We start from the raw sequence: 18,480 nt of genomic DNA, 5'->3' as shown, positions 1-18,480 counted from the left end.
GGAAAGATAATGGGTGGAATGGGCACTCACCTGTTATGGCTCTGCTCAGTACGTCCGTTCCACGGGACAGACCCATCTTCTCCCCAAAAGACAATATTTCATTGAAGTCTTGAATTGAAAAAGCAGAAAGAAAATGGACAACAAAGTAGTAAAGCCACTTTTGTCCTCAGCTAGCCAGGATGTAATGAAGAGACATTAAGGAAAAAGGGTTCAATGAATTATGAGATTTTAGTAGCTGAAGTCAGTTCACTACAAAACATGTCAGCATCTTAAATTTTAACTGTGTTCAGGTTGAGGGCACTGTAAAAATACTTAGTGGAAAGGCAGAAATATGTTGCCTTCTAAAATCTGAGTCTTTCTCCTCTACTCAGTATAGCACTGACTGATGCTTGTTTTTCTGGGGCCTAAGAATACATGCATGTGGATAAATATATTTGAACACGTGTGTAGATTAATGGCACTGTATTTGCACACAGCTCCACAAATCTTTGATGTCTAAGTATCCAATTGCTGACAGTGATGTATCATGAGTTGTTCTGTGCTTAATTACTAATTTTACATTAAGGAGTTCCACAGTCAATATTGAGATGTTTTATGGTATACAGAGCCTTTTCCATACCCGTATTTTTTCTGCAGGGACATAATGGAGCCCTTGCAATACTAAATCAATTGCATACAAAGTTAAGATAACTTGATTTGTTGTTTAAGGTCCTTTCCTAGCAGGAAACATCAATTCTAAGGGAGTAAGAGTAGTGATATCATGGCCTGCTGTTAATCCTTGCAGATCTCCACTTTTCAAGGGTCAAGTGTCAGTGCAGACTGTAAAGCTGTCCAGCACAGAGCTGGGGCAGGTCTCTAAAGCCCTTGCTGCAGGCGTGCTTTTCCTTCATCTGAAGTAGTCGTGAAGTGGGAAAAAGAAAATCTTTTAGAGTGTGTGACAGTACAAAGTAAGTACAGGAGAATCATTTTATTCTGACCCTGTTTTCCACACCTGTAGTAATGAGAAGAGTTAAATAGGAGTTGTATCACCTGTCTTAAGCTCCTGGAAGTTTGGTATCTTTTCTCAGTTAGATTTCCATGAGAATTAATTGCTTTTAAAGACACTTCATCTTATCTTTCTTAAATATTTAGCTTAAAATGGGGTGAACTGCATCCAAAATTGCCAGTCCCTCTCCAGTGACTATTAAGAAAATAAAAACATTAGATATCAGAGTCTAAAATGATTGTAACTGAGTCTAACCTCAGACTTGCTGAATTTAGTGACTTAATGAATGACTTAATTCAGGAAAGAATACAAAGGCCCTACTGAAATCATACACCACACACACTCCAGATTGTATTCTTGTTACAAATATTGACAGAGTTTTTGAAACCTGTGATATATAAGATAGTTTCAAAGACCTGCTTCAAAATCATACAGCATATTCATTCAACATCTAAATTGTTTATTAAATTTGTCTGTCAGTGGCTTTAAAATATAATTTAACCAAAAAGAAGATTTTAAGTAGGGCTGCAAAGATTTCTGTATGCAGATATTTCAGTCTTAATTTGGGGAAATGGCTTAAAAACATTCCATCTTCTATTACGCTAGAATGCTATTAGGAAATGGCTTGTTGCTATGGACTTGATTTAAAGGCTGCCCAATTCAGAGTGTGGGTTTCTAGAATAACTGATTGTGTTTATTCTTCCTCACTGTGGACTCCTTTACTTTGGGAAAATATTGAACTTATTTCAGTAGAATGTATAGGGAAGAATAAAAGATATCTTTCCAAGACATGCCTTATAATCCTCTAGAAGGATTTGTTCAATACTAAACTTAGCTTACAACTATTTCATGTCTGTTTGTAGTTTTAACAGGAATTACTGTACTATTGATATGATATATCTAGAAAAAAACAGTGGACTTAATGCAATTCTCTGAATTAAGAACAGGGAGTAGTCTCCTACCTAGCAGTGAAGAAGTTTGTTATGAAATATTGTCTGGGCTGGGTGAGTTTTAAGAACTTCAACAGAGCAGACACTGGGAGTACCCAACCAAATAATTTATCCAGTAGTTATCTGTGGAAAGGGGAAAAGAAAAATGAAACTCACCTGAAAAGATCCTGTATTAAGATGGAAACAGTTATTTCTCAGATAAAAATTTTCAGATGTTTATTAGATCGAATGTCTACGACTTGGCTATGAAATCAATAGAAAGATGAAATGATACATTAGAATAAGTGTTCCTGCAGATGAAGCTATAAACTATGTAAGAAGATTTACCTGCTCATTATGAGGTTTGATTCTTCTTTCATTAGCATGACTTTTATAATATTGAAGCACTCGTGGCTTCTACAGATTAATTCTGGATTGATGTAGATGACGAATATCACAGAGACAGAATCATGGATAACAAGGATGGGTTTTTCACTTATATCCCCATTTTGTAATAGGAGATTAATGCAAAACCAGTTCATAGTAGTTAAAAAGGGAAAGAATAAAGGGGAATTCTGAGGCGCACTCACTGATGAAATGTATTTCGGTGTGTTGTCATTATACTATAATTGGTACTTGTATAAGTTGCTGGTAGCAAGAAGGAAGAAGATCTAATATAGAAAAGGCACAAGAAAGGTACAGATCATCCTTTTGTATTTCACTTTCATTCCACGTACACTGAAGTGAGAAATCAGAAAGGTAAAAAGGGAATAAAGGCAACGTAATGCTGTGTATGCCTAATACAGACCCTCAAGGTCGTTTCTGTATTCCATAGTCTCACCTAATATAAATCTTTGCTTTAGTAGTGCTGGGCTGATTTAGATCAACAGGAATTCCAGCTGACTGTCTCAAAAAGCATTTCCAATCAGGAAGATTGACCTTGCACTGAGAGATCTTAATAAAATGTAATATTATTACCTTTTAATCAGGAAGGATGCCAGTGTACCTTACTTGGACATAGAAGAGTAGTCTAAAGTGATTTCTGTAAAGTAATGACGTGTTTTTGATTAAGGTCCACTGCGACAGGGGAGTATAATTTCTGCCTTCCTTATAAGATATTTTTAAGCCAGTCAATTCTTTTACAAAAGTAGGTAATTTAAAAAATTATATCTTCCATGTATGAAGTGAGGCCTTGATCAAACGGTTGTTGAAATCTGTGAAAACATTGCCTTCCTAGAAAAATCTCTCCATTTTATTGTTCTTGAACAAGTCCTAATGCAGAGCATGCACACAGACTATGTAGCTTGGGTTTCTTATTATCTATTCCACACAGACTGTATTTTTACAGTGTTTTTAAAAAATAGACACTTCCTGTCAATACATTACAGTGCTTTTTTCATTTTGAAATAATTTGTTTTTAGAATTAAAGGAAAAATATTCTTCGGATTTCCTTTTCATTCTTAATGTGTTATTAGATTTTAATATACTACTGATTTAAAGCATACATTTGGCACTTAATCTCTTTCATTTCATGAATTTCATCTAGCTAGTTTCACTCCTGCCTTACAGACAGTCCTTGCTCAAAAAGAAAATATGACTGACAAGCATCTATGTGTTGGAGCTGATATTGGCATGGGATTTCTCTGTTATATAAAAAAAAGAACTAAAACAATCATCCAAAGTGTTACCTTGATTCTTTCTCAGCTGTTTGCCCTCACAGTCCAGAGTCTCCAGTAGTCTATATTAGTGGACCTATTAAAACACACTTCCGCTTCCTCACTACCAGTTCACCCAAGTTTCCTTTCCAAAGAACACTGGTGTTGTGAAAAGATTGTGGACTAGGATGTAGGCAGGATATTTGCCTCGCTCCGAGAGCTGGTAGGTGCTGCTAGATCTCCAAATTCAGGCTAGGTCTCCAAATTCAGATTATTTCATCGTGTGATGGATAGCTGAATGTGAGTAGATTCCCAGTGATCAGCTACGCCTTGTTTAATTACGGCTTAGAGAAGAGTCTACACTTGTTCTTGTTGCCATTCCTGTAAATATTTGGAATGCTAACTCTTCTCGACAGGGCTGAATGGAGAGAAGGTGAAAGTGGCTTTGAAGTGAAATACGGCCAGTTCTCTCCCAGAAGTTCAGAATGCAAATAATTGACAATCCTTTTTTACTAACCTAAGTGAAGTCTCTGAAACATCTATTTTCTTTCCTCCATTTATCTTGATTAAGAATGCCTACCTGCTTAGAGTCTAGGAGAAACTGGATATTAGCTTCTTTTTGGGGAGAAACTTAAATGATTAAACTAATTTTGTCTGGTTTATTTTCTGTCTTGAGATTTAGAGGAAGCTTTCTACTACATTCAAAAGGTAATTTCTCAGGGGTATTTCTGGGTATAAGATTTAAATCAGGATTTATAACTTTATATAACTTCAAAAATTGCTGTCTATTAGCAATTTGCATTGCTTTGGGCAGAACTATGCCACCCAGACAAAAAGGGAAAGGTAGAAGAATGGAAAACTATTAAAGAAAATAAAGAAAAGCTAAAAGAAAACATTTGGATTAAAAATCATAGGCAAGTGCAGAATATATATTTTTAGTAAAAATATTGGCTCTTCTTGACTATAAAGTTTGCATCTGCATTTAAACAGGTTGTATATGTCTGAAATCAAATTTGAATGATTGCAGGCAATTCCAATTTTACATGGGAACTAGGAAAACAGCATGGAGAATTTGTGAGTTGTAAGCGTCTGACAAAAGTGTTTCGGCTGTCAAACCTTTCGGATCAAAGGGCTGAGTGAATGAGCAAGTCACTCTAGGCAAAGTGAGGAGAGATCTTAGCATTCTCAATCTCCACTGATGTCGTGGCGGTGTAGGGTTTAGCTGGCTGCTTTAAGCAGTGACATCTATCTTGTGCGATCTGAGCTAACTTTCTGGCAGGTGTTGGCCAAATACACTTGTAATGGTGATAAGTTACTTAGGGACTGTGAAAATCTCTTTGTTTGAGGTTTTCCGAACAGAAGACAGTATTCTGTACGTTGCCAAGAGTGGTCCTGCACTGTTTTTAGGGGAGTGAATTTAATGACATTTTAATGTCTCATCTATCTAGTCTTCATTTCCCGTGTTTTTTCTGATTGACTTGTAGTGCTAGCCAAACTCCTGAGAGAATGTGGGTCCCCTTGTGTTTTCTGAGCATGCCTAGGGCTGGATCTTACTTTTTGTATGTTGAATAGCTATTCTTTTACACATAAATCACTGTTCTGTCATATTCGCCTGCTGTGAGATGTTCAATGCATACCATCATTTACATTAAACCATTTACTTCAAGACAATGTGTTATATATTGCTTTATGAATTATGTTATCTGACATGTAAGATTATGTTATGAATTGGCAGTTAGAATATTAGAACAGTGAGACTTTTTATAGCTTATGGTCATGATCCAAGAAGTAATTCATGCCTCTTTTTAATAGACTTCACTGGTCAAAAGGGAAGCAGACATGAGAGTGCAATATTTTTACCATGGATCCAGAACTTAGGCAGGATCATACTGAAGAAATCTGTGGTGGTTTGCTTAAATCTGCAGCCTGGTCATATCTGGAGGGAGGATATTGTTTTGTCATTGAGAGCTCTATTGTTCTAAGTCCTTTCACTAAATTTGTAGTTCTCAGTCCATCTGAAGAGCCTGTGAGTGAACAAGTGTGATGAATTGCACATGTCTGAGCAAGGAAGGCTTGTTTCCTGAAGGGATAATAATGATGTTGAGTAGAACTGTTTAGGGGAAGATGGAGTTCTAGTAGGTATGCTTTGGGAACAAGCTTCTAACAGCAGCCGAGCAGTCACTACTCTTTTTCTTATAGGGATAAAGTTGTCTGAAGAAGTAACTTAAATTCGTGGAAATCTCATGAAAATAAAAGAGGATAAAAAGATCCTATTAATGGTCTTGGTAAGGGAATGACTGACTTTAGCCCCTCTAAGATATCACCTTATCCATCCATGAGATGAGCCGTTGGACAATACCAGACAGGAGATGAGACTTCATTGATTTTACTCCTCATGGGACTGCATATTTCATGCTGTCTGTAGTCTATCATAGAATTGTTTAGGTTGGAAAAGACCTTTAAGATCATAAAGTCCAGCTGTTAACCTAACACTGCCCACCACTAAAACACATCCCTAAGCACTACATCTACACATCTTTTGAATATCTTCAGGGATGATGACTCCACCACTTTGCTGGGCAGCCCTGTTCCAAAGCTGAGATGAAATTCTTCCTCTGTTGAGCAAGGCCTTCAAGTTTTTAATAACTCACATAAGTTAATAACTGTAGTTGCAATTCAAATGCACTTGATTGGAACTATAATAGACCTTTCTTCTTCTATTTGTTTTGCTTCCCTGGGGCTTGTTGTCTTTAAAGTACAAAATGACATTCAAATTTGTAATTAGTTATGATGAGTATAGTAGTCAGGAGGGTATCCTCCTTTGCTCTGTTTTCTGAAAGTTGGTATCTGTTTTTCTGTAGCAATAAATGTAATGTGCTCTAGAGATACAGGTAACCCTTGTGATTTCTTCCTTTTTCATCCCATTTTTCAGTCTTTATTCTTCTCCTTGGGTTAAAATAGCTTTACTTCTTGAAAGTATACCGTTGTGCAACTGATTATTATCAGTGTACAGAGGAACATCTAAGCTTCTGAAGAAGGTGGAAATGAAACTTGGCAACCCATTCAGGTTAATTAGGAAAATGGACCCTACCTTTCTGTAGCACATGTAGAAAACATTTAACGTACTGAATGCACAGCAGAGACTCACAGAAAGGCTGAAAATGACGTGAAGTATTTTGAGCACTGTATCTCTCAGAAAGTTAAAACTGTTCAGCCCCTAAACTGGATAATATTTTAATGTTAGTATTCAAATTCAGAGCCTTCTTTTAAGGCTATAGGCTTCAGACACTTGTTCTCATTTCATCATGTTAGCAATAAGCCTCACTTCCACTACATTCCAGTCTTTTTTGTGAACACAGAAGCTGAATATAATAAATAAATAAATAAAGGGATAGAAGGGTAGTAGTAATCTCATCCGTCAACTCAACTATTCCTAATGTTATCTTGGCATCTTGACAGAAAAAAGTCATACACGCACACACACAAAGATGGAAGTAGAAAGGTCATTAAAATGTAAATAACAAAATGCCAAAGAGCTTTTTCCCAAGAAACCATTTACTCCAATCACCACAAACTGTGCAAGTGTTGTGTTCCGCTTCTTAATGCCTAAGGGGAGTTTTTTGCCAGTATTGCCAAGCCAACTTACAGGCCAAATGAGCACTCAAGAGATTGAGAGCTGCAGCCTCTGGAGCAATGCCTTGGCTAGTGGGATCTGGGTCTGATCAACAAGGAACTCTGGGAGGTGCAAGTATAGGTTTTGGGTGATTATGGTAATAGTGAAACTGCCCAGAAGGTGTTACAAATAAACCATGAGTATTGAAATATGCCAAGGCATAACTATACCTTTACTGAGACTTCCTCAATGCATAACTGCACATCATCGGCAGAAATATAAAGCTGCTGATTTTGCAGACGTTTCTTCGTCAGCTTGATAAGTTAATATATATTGTTTAACATGATAATGCAGCAAGCTGTTGTTTTGCTGTTTGAAAGCCAGCTGCATTTGATTGATGCTGGGAATGGAAGTATTTATAAAATGACACTGAATTAGAAGTAGTCAGTTTATGGGTCTGGGAAAATGAATCTTTTAGGGAGAATAAAACTTTATGATGAGGGAGTAATACCGAGGAAGTGCGCATCTTGAATTAGACTCTTTTGGACCAGATGTATGCTGTGGAGCCTTTTAAAATAAAAATTTCTGCCACTGTATTTTTAGGAAAGATATCTTTATAAACATCATGTTTTGTGGTGGTCCAATCCGAAATGCATGGTCACACGTGTTCTCTCTGTGAACACCTCAGTTAGGATAGGAAAGTTCTTCTCTGGCCATATAGCTTTCAGACTTCTCCAAAAGTCCCTGGAATATATTTTGGCTGCTGATTTAAAGCTCTTGTAATTTTTCAGGCATCAGCCACAAATACTAGCCTGTTCTAGCTTTTTTGCATGTGTGTGGTGTTTTAATGGAATAGAATAAGAGTGAGTTCCGCTGTGCTTTGGACATGGACAGCATGGAACAGTGCATGGACAGTATTGAACCATTTAGTTTGCAAACCTGCTTGTGAGCACATACATTTTTGATTGACGAGCTATTCTCAGTATGGCTGCAGAAGCCTAGCACCAACTTTCAACTTAGTTCAAGGGCTTAATTTTTATTTTCAGGCACATTATTCAGCAGTGCCTCTGGTTGTTGTACTGATATGAGTATATAGGTGATATAGGGGTTTATTTTCCTTATTGATATTCGTGAAGAAAAAACAGGTATAACCTTATATAAACTGTTCTAATGCATAAATAGACTGTTCTAATGCATAATGACATCTAAAGACAACTCCAAATTTTATGTGCATTTTTCTCTCTGTTACATGAACTTGTGAGAGTAGAATAACTTTTATTTAAATGTAAATGCCACTGTGGTGGCAGCTAGAAACCAATACCTCCAAACTTCTGACAGAAGCAACACAGAAACAAATAGATCTAATTCTTTACAACTCTCCTACTGGAGCTAGCATCTCTATGCAAAATGAATGCAAAATTCTGCTCTTCTGAGCTGCTGGTATTTCTTATATGTATGTACCAGAGGAATGATTGCACAAAGCAAGATAATGTCCAGTGAGTTGAAAGGTTAAAGAACTGCAGCTGGCAAATCAGAATCAGATTCAACCATCGTATTAAGTTTTTTCCCAGAGTAACTAGAGAGTTGGGGGTTTACATCAGATCTTAAAATCTGCACAAGCCTTCCACATTCTTATAATTAGAAACATTTCAGTAGAATTGTCAAGGACAGCTGAAGAAATAGGATTTCTACCTGAGTATAAATTTTAATGAGTTTCTAAATTTCTGCTTGAGCATCAGCATGTCTAATATATTAATAATGCTAGTAACTGTATATTTACTTAAAATATATATTATTAATGTACTAAAATATAGTATCTTATAAAATGCTATTTTTCAGGAAAGAGTTGCATACCAAAACCCATTGGATTTAACTTGTACTTTGGGCCCTCTTTAAGATCACTTGAAAATTTGCCTTAATTCTTGTTTCTTTCACTGTAGTCATGTGAGTTCTTCATGAAACATGTTATCTAATATGAATATAAACAATCTTCTCAAAATAAAAAAACATAGCACAGTGTGTTGTACTTGTGAAAAGAGGGTGAATCTTCATTTTTCAAAAGAGGTAACTGCTCCTTTTTATTTTTTGTCTTCCGGAAAAGTCTCAAAAAAAGTAGGTGAAAACATCAGGGCTAGGATCATCTTGTAATATTGGAAAACATGGCATGGTATCTCGTGGTAAGCTGCTTTTTGAGCCGTCTGACCTTTAATCACTGGTGAATCAAACCAACATGCTGTCAGATCTCTGTTATTTTTCTCAAGGGGGTAAGTCTGCCCGAAGTAGCAATGAAGCAAAACCTTTGAGAGCTTATATTCAAGGTCACTACAACAGGAGGCAATACTTTGTACTCGGGGAAGTACAGCAAAAGAAAAAAAGGGGAAACATCTAAACAAGCCAGTTGTGTTTAACAGTGAACCAGGCAGTTGCTGTATCAGCCTATAAATGAAGCTGGGTTTGGTTTTACTTTTGCCACGCTATTTTCTTTTTATTTAAGTGATCTGTGCTTCAAGACCTTCACAAAGACTATAAACTCACTGTTTGTCATTGCACATCAATGATATATATTTCTGTTCTGCAGGCACTTCCAATTTAATGTCTTAGGCCTTGTCTGTACCAGGTTTTAATAACTTGTGATTATTTTGCCACAAAAGGCAATGAGGATACTGAGAACAGATCGTATGGTCTTATGGATCTGTTGTGAAATTAAACTGGTGTACCTGAAATATTTTTCATCATCATATTTTGAAAGAATACTTGTTCAATAAAAATCTGTGGGGGAAAAGAAAGGTTTAGCCATCACATAAAAATGAATCTGTAACACAGAATTATGAGTAACCTCAACATTGTTCACACACTAGCTAATTAAATATTAATTAGAGAACTGATGGAATTTGAGAAATTCTTTCAATTGAGATTGTTAAGAATGGATACCTTCCTAGATTTCTTATTTTTGTGAAGTTTGCTAACACATTTTGCATTAATTTGTTACTTAATGTTGACCCATCATAGGAACTAATTTGTTAATTTGATCATGACTTTTTCATTATTTGGTAGGATTTCGTTCTTTGTTCAAGTCAATATTACCAGAAATATTTTAGTTTTGGTGTGATGATATATTAGTTTTAGTTAATTTTTTAAAAGTAATGCTTATATTTATATCTATTAATAAACTGACTAAGAAAGCATTATGGTCTAGATGTGAATGTCTCATATCTCAAAGCAAATAAAAGTTTGCTGTGGCAGAATAATGTAGTCTATGTAAGCCTCTAGTGTGCCTAAGGGAAAGGAAAAGACTTGATCCTGTAATGCAGGAATGTGTTCCACTGGTGAAGCAGAGACCTGGCAGTCCTCCCTGTATTAACTGTGATGTAGAAGAGGAATGATATTTTTCCTCTGTACATCATTTAGGAATCTGTGCAGTCAAGAGCATTTACCTTATTGCACTCTATAGCAGAACTGTATGCTATAGGAATTTCACATTAAAAGAAGCCTTCATCACTTGAAGAATAGCTTGGCAAGAGGTGTGGGGTTTTTTTCTTGAAGCTGATAGAATAAGCCCATAAGATTTTACAACTTGAAATTAGAATAATGAAGGCTTTAATCATTTCATTCTATGATTACAAAATTCCTTACTGGCACAAATTATAATGTCCAACCTATTCTGAAACTGTGCAAGACTTGAAGTGGAATTATTTCAGCATTGTCATTTTCACCATAAACATCCTGTACACTTTCTACCTGTAGAATTTAAAGTGAAAAAGATACATCTGTAGTTCATTTAGTGAAATGTAATTAAGATGGATTGCAACAAAGCATTCAAATATGGGGAACTTATGTTAGAGCCATATGTCTGCTGCAAACCAGAAACACAAGTCTTCTGTAGGCTCAGTAGCAAGTAGAAATAATACAAGTGCAGACTAAATATCAGGTGAAGGTACTTAGTGGTCTTGATGAGATAATTGTGCATTATTCTCACTTGGAGCTCACATGCGAAAGCAGTGTCATGTTACACATTCGGGCTAACGGCATTCTATTGTCTGTCCACCTTTCCCTTAGGAACAACTGTGATGCGTATGACAGCGTTTGATGCTGATGATTCTAGCACAGACAACGCTCTTCTGCGGTATAACATTCTCAAACAAACACCTACCAAACCATCTCCAAACATGTTCTATATTGACCCAGAAAAAGGAGATATTGTTACAGTGGTGTCGCCTGTACTGTTGGATCGTGAAGTAAGTGAACATTTTCCTATTGGCAGTCTGGAATTTTAGTGTTTGTGCCAATAATCTGCTTCTGTGCTGTGAAAAAAGATTCAGAGTATTGCAGGGGTGAGGACTCAAATGTTCAACTTCAAGCCTTTTGAGAGTTTTGTTTATTTTTGATTTGGACATAAGTTTTATGTTGTGATCAATATTTGTATTTCTGGTAGTTCATAATTTCTGGGCAAGACAATTAGTGTCAAATAGAGTGGGATCAAAGATCTCAAGAGTAAGTAGAATTCAACTTAGAGTTACCAATCAGTGATTTGGAAGTAAAAAAACCCCAAATTTTGCATATAGCTTGCTATGAGATTGTTACAGTTTGGTGCTTTAAATCCTTTTCTAGAAATTTCCTTTTATTGAATGGACTTAATAGACTCATTAACTTGGTACCCCACAGGCAAAAAATTAAATACAAACATAGAATATTAAGGGGATAGGTAGTGTGCATGCCATTTTAAAGTGAATTACCATATTGCCAAAATATGTTTATTATAGATCATTAACACTATAAGAGCATAAATTGATACTAAGGTTTAGAAAGATTCCAGTTCTTCTGCCACAGAATCATGCCCATTAAGATTTATATAATCACTACCTTTTTACCTCAAGTTTCCCTTCTAAATTCATTGTTTCTATTCACAAGCTTTATACTATTTTCTAAAATCATTTTAGGTATTTTTATTCCTAATAGGCCACCATTCCCCAGATTATACCAATTTACTCAAGATTAGAAAATCAATGGAGGGGAATGAACATGCTTGCTTTTCCTAGTATCTTCCAAAGGTCACTGGTGATTCATGAAATAGTGATGCTGTCTCTGTACAAGAAGTCTGGCCTCAATTGAACGGGTAATATGGCTGGGTAGTATATCCTGAAAGCAAGTTTTGAATTTCTCATGATTTTTAATAATAGTTGATTCAATACCTTTTCTCTGAAGGTGACATGGCAAGCTGCAGTCTTGTTGAAACAGCAAAATATTTTTTGTTGTTGCTGCAAATGCTGTATGCTTTATGAGCCAAAAATTTAGAGCTGTGCAAAATGTTAACCCTAAAAACATGCATTATCTGCAGTTAAATTCCAGTTTTCAGCTGAGAGATTTGGGAAAAAGTATTGTTTTCCACTTCTTAAGATGCTCTATGCTTTGCTCTCTGTTACCCTTGTGGGTAACATCCTTATGTATGTCAAGTAGAAACTGGCAGACGTGCCTCCTTTTTTAATTCGATGGAGTTAGTCATTTATGGTCAAAGATGTATAACATATTTTTAGCAGTAACAGCAACTTTTAAGGACAAGCAGCCTAATGATCATATTCTCAGGCTTTGAATGGTGGCTGGACAAAGACTGTGTGACACAGTGCATGTGACCAGCAGAGAGGAATGCTTTTACCTCCTCTGTTCTTAGCCTTCTTTTGCTGGCATCTCAGTGGAGATGTATTACAGTAGACATACACAGGGATCCGTGAGGTTTGCCAGTTTTCCATTGCTTGGAGAAGAGAATGGATGTTGAACAACTCAGCTGATCCTTTTTGACTGAGGCTTGAGTGAGCGGTATTTGCAGGTAGCACGTGGTATTTATGTGACGGGAGGAAAGGTTCATTTCTGCTGGTGAATTCCACAGCTCCAGAAACTAAAAAAAAATCTTGTTTTGGTGAATCTGTTTATCCATAACTGCCAATTCAAACAGCAGCTTCTCCTAGATTTTAATTAAACTTGAAATTGGGTCATTTGCCCATTATTTTTCTGGCTTTTGTTAGCTCTGTTTATTTTCTGTTTGATTCTTAAAGTGAGTACCAGTCAAAAGTGGATTATTCCTTGTAGGTGTGCTGTTTGAAACTGTATTAGCCCTAGAAACTAATTAAGAAGCTGAATTAGAGTAAAATTTTCTCTGAGATGGATACAGTGAAGGAAGAAAACTGTTTCTCATTATTCATATGTATGTGCACCAAAGGTTGATGTGAACTCTTAAAAAGCATGTTAAAACACTGATTAAAGTTACTCATATTTTCCATCTCTTTTAGTAAGTTTTACCATTGCTTGGATCTTGATGCTTTTAAGAAACTTGCCATTTCATTTAAGACAAATTAGTGGAATATAAATTGTTTTGAGTTTTCTTGGATGTTTTCTATTATTTACTTATGTATTTACTATATAAGTATATTTTTATTTTGTCTTTGTACCTCAGAAGAAACAGAAGTAAATTCTAAGCAGACACTTTAGGTTAAATAGCTTTTTTTTGATTCTTTGCACTTAAACAAGAATTTATGAGGCTATACCATAGCAACTTTTCTAAAATGTCTTTTTAAAATAGAAAAAAATTCAAAAGAATGGAAACCAGAAAGATTTAACTTGTTTCTGCTGGACCTCAACCGTGCATCTTCTAATTCTCTTAGCTACGCAGGATCTGGTCAAAATGAAGACATTTTCATTTAATTCTTGTAAACCTTCAAATTTCTTTTTCTGTGACTGGCATTTAGTAGGTGTCTTGCTAAACGGAGGGTATGGAGATGGGAATGGTTCCTGGTGTGTTAAGTGACCTCTCCTTCAAAGGCTATTCCAAAGCTCTTCTGTGCATAATACAGCAGAAGGAGTATGTAAGGTGAAATATGTACCTCTGGTTTTAGGCTTGTTTTCTTTCTTGCACTACCTAGAAACAGAAGGGTCATCTTAGGTCTTAGGTCATCTTAGGAGCTGCCTTTCAGATCCACAATGTAGCTGTTTTATTTTTTTCTATGGTAGTAATTGAATGGGGGGTTGATTTAGCACAGATGAATGACATCATGTGCTTTGGAGCTATTTCCATGGTATAGTATCACCTACAAAAGCATTACATAAAAAAGTCATTCTCTCCAGTATGCAGAAAAAGCGTATGTAGGAATCCCAGAGTTTACAGCCAGCAAGATGCTGAGTGCTTTTGATTATTATTGACATCTGCTGAGGGAAGCTGAACGCTTCATGCCTCCAAGGAAAGACTTAGCACCATGCAGGATTTTTATTTCTATACCAGAATATTTTTAGTTATAAATTTTTCAGATTTGAAATCGTTTCCAAAAGTGCATGATCCTCAGAGTCTGCAGCAAAACTCAGATAATTTCTCAAAGAATCATCCATTTTCATTTTCAGAAGGCAGGTAAGGACGTCTTTTTGAAGATTAATATAGGTTTTTTTTCTTGTGGGAGTTAGGCATCCTTGAATGTGTCAGCAATAAAGATTGAAGAGTGTTAGGGGGCAAATTATATCTCCAGATATCCATTGGAGAATACATTTTGATTCATAAATTCAGAGGAGAAGGATGCCCTCCATCAAAGTGTATGGTCTAAATGACCTGGAATAGAGAACAACAGGAGGGAGGGAAAAAACGAAAAAAAAAAAAAAAAGAAAGGGAAGAAGAAATAAAAAGGAAAGAAATCTCAAGGAAATGTCCCGAATTTTGTATATCGGGGATGGACAGTCCTCTCCAAAGTCACACTTGCCTGCATTGAAAGAAAAATAATGTTCCTCATGTGCACAGGAGGAGAAAATGTTTGTACTGTTGTAGAATCAACTCTTAAATTTCGTTTACGGATCAGTAATCAGTTTTTCTGCTTACATACAGTGCTGTTTTGCCAGTGTTACAGACTGCTCTGCTCTGCAGGAAAGTAGGTGTATGATTTGTATAAATTTTGTATGACTAAAGTGCTAGAAGAAAGCTGTCACCACAGTTGCTTAAGTGAAATAGTTACTTTACTTCTCACAGTTTGAGGAGTAATATGCTTTTGCTTTTGGTAGGAACTGCTGTGTTTAATTTGGATTAAAGTTAACAAATAGTTTGAGATATTTACTACATGCTGAACTGTATGTTTTTAAACACCTCAAGAGAACCACTTCAAGTATTCTGAGAAACCCTGGCCTAGATTCAGGTAAATGGGATGTACGTTCTTTGGTGAGACTGATGCTAAGTGTGCCTGCGAGAACCGCGCCGCTGTTTCAGTGGGCAAGTGCTATGTTCTGTAACCCTATGAAGCAATCTCGGTGCACCAGTTGACCGTTATTTGAATCATATATACCTTTTCCTCTCTTTATTACTTGGAAACATGGAGCTCAAAGCCTTATGACATAAATTATGAGAAACCTGCAGTTACATTAGCCCACCCTGCTCATGGTTATGTGGACTGTGTGTAATAACTTAATAGTTGGCTGTGCCTCCTGCTTAACTGGATGGCTATAAGCTTAAACCGCAACAAAAAGTAGCGTAAAACAGCTAGCAGATACACATTCCTGTCCATAGGATGATGAATGACTGTACCGTGGCTAGCAATTTTTCAAGTCAACAGCAGCCCAACGATACACTTTCACCAATACGCTGCTCGCGTGAAGGAATGAATGCTTGCCTAAATGTTCTTTACAGTATGCAACCAGTTCTGTTGCGATAAGTAAATCACTGTGTTCTTGTTGATAGGGCTTAAGTTCTCTGAAGGAGTAGTGGTAAGAAATAAAAGAAGCTTGTTCACTTCTGCACATGGACACTACTCTATATCCGTATTTTCCATTTTGGAGATATGTGTCTTAAGCGGTCAATATACTTATTACTTACTCGATCTAAATGCAAATGCTGAACCAACAGGGCACTCTCATTTTTAATGAAAAGATATTAATCTTTTCAGCAAATGCATTCCACATTTGATCTTCATATTAACCTCTAAAATATTCATATTTATAGTGATTGTGGAAAAACATATACCTCGGAGCATATCAGCTCTGAGTTGGAATAATTGTATCATTTTGTCTTGTCTTCTCTGACAGAATTCCCACTTGCACACCTTTAACTTGTTTTGCAATATAGTAAACTCCATAGCTGGACCTCAATTTCTCTGGTTTGGGTTTTTTTAGTGACAGATATGGCAGCATCTCATATTTCTTCTCTGCTTAAAATACAAGATAAACAAGGCAATTATCGTTTCTCCTTGATTAATGCATTTCTTATACTGTGGTTTCTGCTGCCTGTAAATGTGAGGAGCAGTGAGTCTTTATTCAGAGAGAACGTGGTCAGCCTTTGGTCTCCTTTCAGAGATTGTTCCATAGTTCATTGTATCTGAAATATTAGAAAAGTAGAAAAATGGGGAGAAAACGGCTTCCAGTTTTAATGTTAGCTTATGAACAGATGGAGAAAGACATGGCAAACACCTGTTAGTGAGATGTAATTTCTTATTTAAAGTTCTGTTTATTATGAACTTTCCACCATTTGGGCTTAGATGTCTGCAATGAGATAGAATTGTATTTTACTTAGATATGCCAGTAATTCCTAGTTTGATTTCTATTGTGTTTTTTATAAGAAAGCTTGTTAACCTATTCTTAAATCTTGAAAGAGGCCATGCAAAAAAGGTAAATAAAAGTAAAAATTATATGTCAAAATATGTGTAATATCATTCAGCTTAGGAATAGTAAATATTCCCATTGCCAGAACATAAGAAAAAATGCTTCTTTTAAAAAAGCAAACCAAGTCTGATCTGTATAAAGCTATAGTGGCAGAATGTCTGCAAATTTTTCATTACATTGTTGATATCTCTTTCTGCTTTCATTTAATTTAATTAAACATATGGTTTGACACTTTTTGTTTAAAAAAAGACAATTATCTGACAATAATAGGGAGCAGATTTTCTTTTCTATAAAAATCTGTGAGGGATTAACACATCATACAAGGAGTCTCAGAGGCAGCCATTTCAGCATAATGTTACTGACTCTGGGCAGTGAATATAATATCAAGATCGCAAGGCAGATGAATAACGGAATGTCTTTTCTTCAAAACCCTAAGCACAACATGTAAGAATCCTACCACTGCAAAAAATAAAACCATTGAGTGAACAAACACATCTGCTTTCTTTGTAAATGAAAAGTTCATTGAATAAGCTACTGCTTGTACTTATGTCCTACTCTGAAGTGAGCATGACCAACTGCAAAACCCCAGTGACTACTGGAGCTCCCTTCAGATTCTTGCCTTGGCTCCTCTGTGCAGATGGTTGAGGCCACAGCAGGTTCTGCTTTGCGGTCCTAAACCCTGGTTTGTTGACAACAACTTTGTAAGTAGAAACTCGCAGCTCTTGCAGACTCTAGATTATCATCCTGCAAGATCTGTTGGCTGACATCCACATGTAGGTGTTCCTTTACAGTTCCCTCCAATATACACTACTATATGTAGTACTAATATATGTACTACTCGGGCTTTTTGGCTGTAGATTGCAGGTGGGATAAATAATTGTTGCTTCACAGTCAGAGCTTCTGCAAGGACATGTTTCCCTCCTCCGTGTAGATAAACCATGCAAAATTCCAAACTGTCTCACAAAGGAATCATCTTTCTCCATGTTTCCCTCTGACACTGAGGGAAGAAGAAAGAGCATTTCCAGCTCTCCATGAAGATCTTGGGTTTATTTCTTAGGCAACTGGCTCTTCATTCCTCTAGTACAGGTGATTCTCAAATATTGACGACTCCAAGCATCATTTTAAAATATGTAGTTCCATAATAGCTTACTTTCTGGAAAAGCTCCTTATTTTCCAGAAGAGTATATGAATATGATTTTTCAAACTTGCAGTTCTTCATAGCTACACTGAGGAATATTTATATTTTTCCTTTCGTGTTTTGGGGTAGGAGTTTTGCTATCACTAACCCCTGTGGCAGATAGTTCGCTGATCTTCTAGACATGTCACTCATCTAAACACCACAAGTTTCTGACACTGATGTATTGCAGACAGATTTAAAAAATGTCATCTTCAAGACACTTGCCGAGAGTGGCACAAAGCATAATATCAGCTGCCCATGTACTTTGAATAGAGACTGATAACTGAAATTATATCTTTTCTGGCTAGATTTTTCTTTTATTTAAAAAATTGAAGGGAATGTTAGCTCTATGGGTGTTTAGGCGTTAAAATGCCACTGTGACAAATGACTGTTAAGAGGGGAAAAAGAAGTGGTGTACTTATAACAAAGAAGCTTCAAGTGGCAGATTTTGCAGGCAGAGCTGGTTAATTACTAAGTGATGGCACATATTGTGCTCATACGAAGGG

The 18,480-nt window shown here is 36.3% G+C and overlaps 1 protein-coding gene across 1 annotated transcript in view; it reads left to right on the top strand.

Moving 5' to 3' along the window:
• LOC104277544 (cadherin-13-like) overlaps positions 1-18,480 on the top strand; it is a gene marked incomplete at its 3' end in the record, with an annotated part of 221,606 nt that overhangs the window by 154,334 nt on the left and 48,792 nt on the right. The window contains exon 6 of the mRNA XM_009874208.1: positions 11,239-11,417. Coding sequence (XP_009872510.1) covers positions 11,239-11,417 — 179 coding nt within the window. The remainder of the gene's footprint in view (positions 1-11,238; positions 11,418-18,480) is intronic.

Source organism: Apaloderma vittatum, unplaced genomic scaffold (assembly GCF_000703405.1).
Source record: "Apaloderma vittatum isolate BGI_N311 unplaced genomic scaffold, ASM70340v1 scaffold1568, whole genome shotgun sequence".
Taxonomy (NCBI): domain Eukaryota; kingdom Metazoa; phylum Chordata; class Aves; order Trogoniformes; family Trogonidae; genus Apaloderma; species Apaloderma vittatum.
This window is presented reverse-complemented; position numbering and strand designations above follow the sequence as displayed.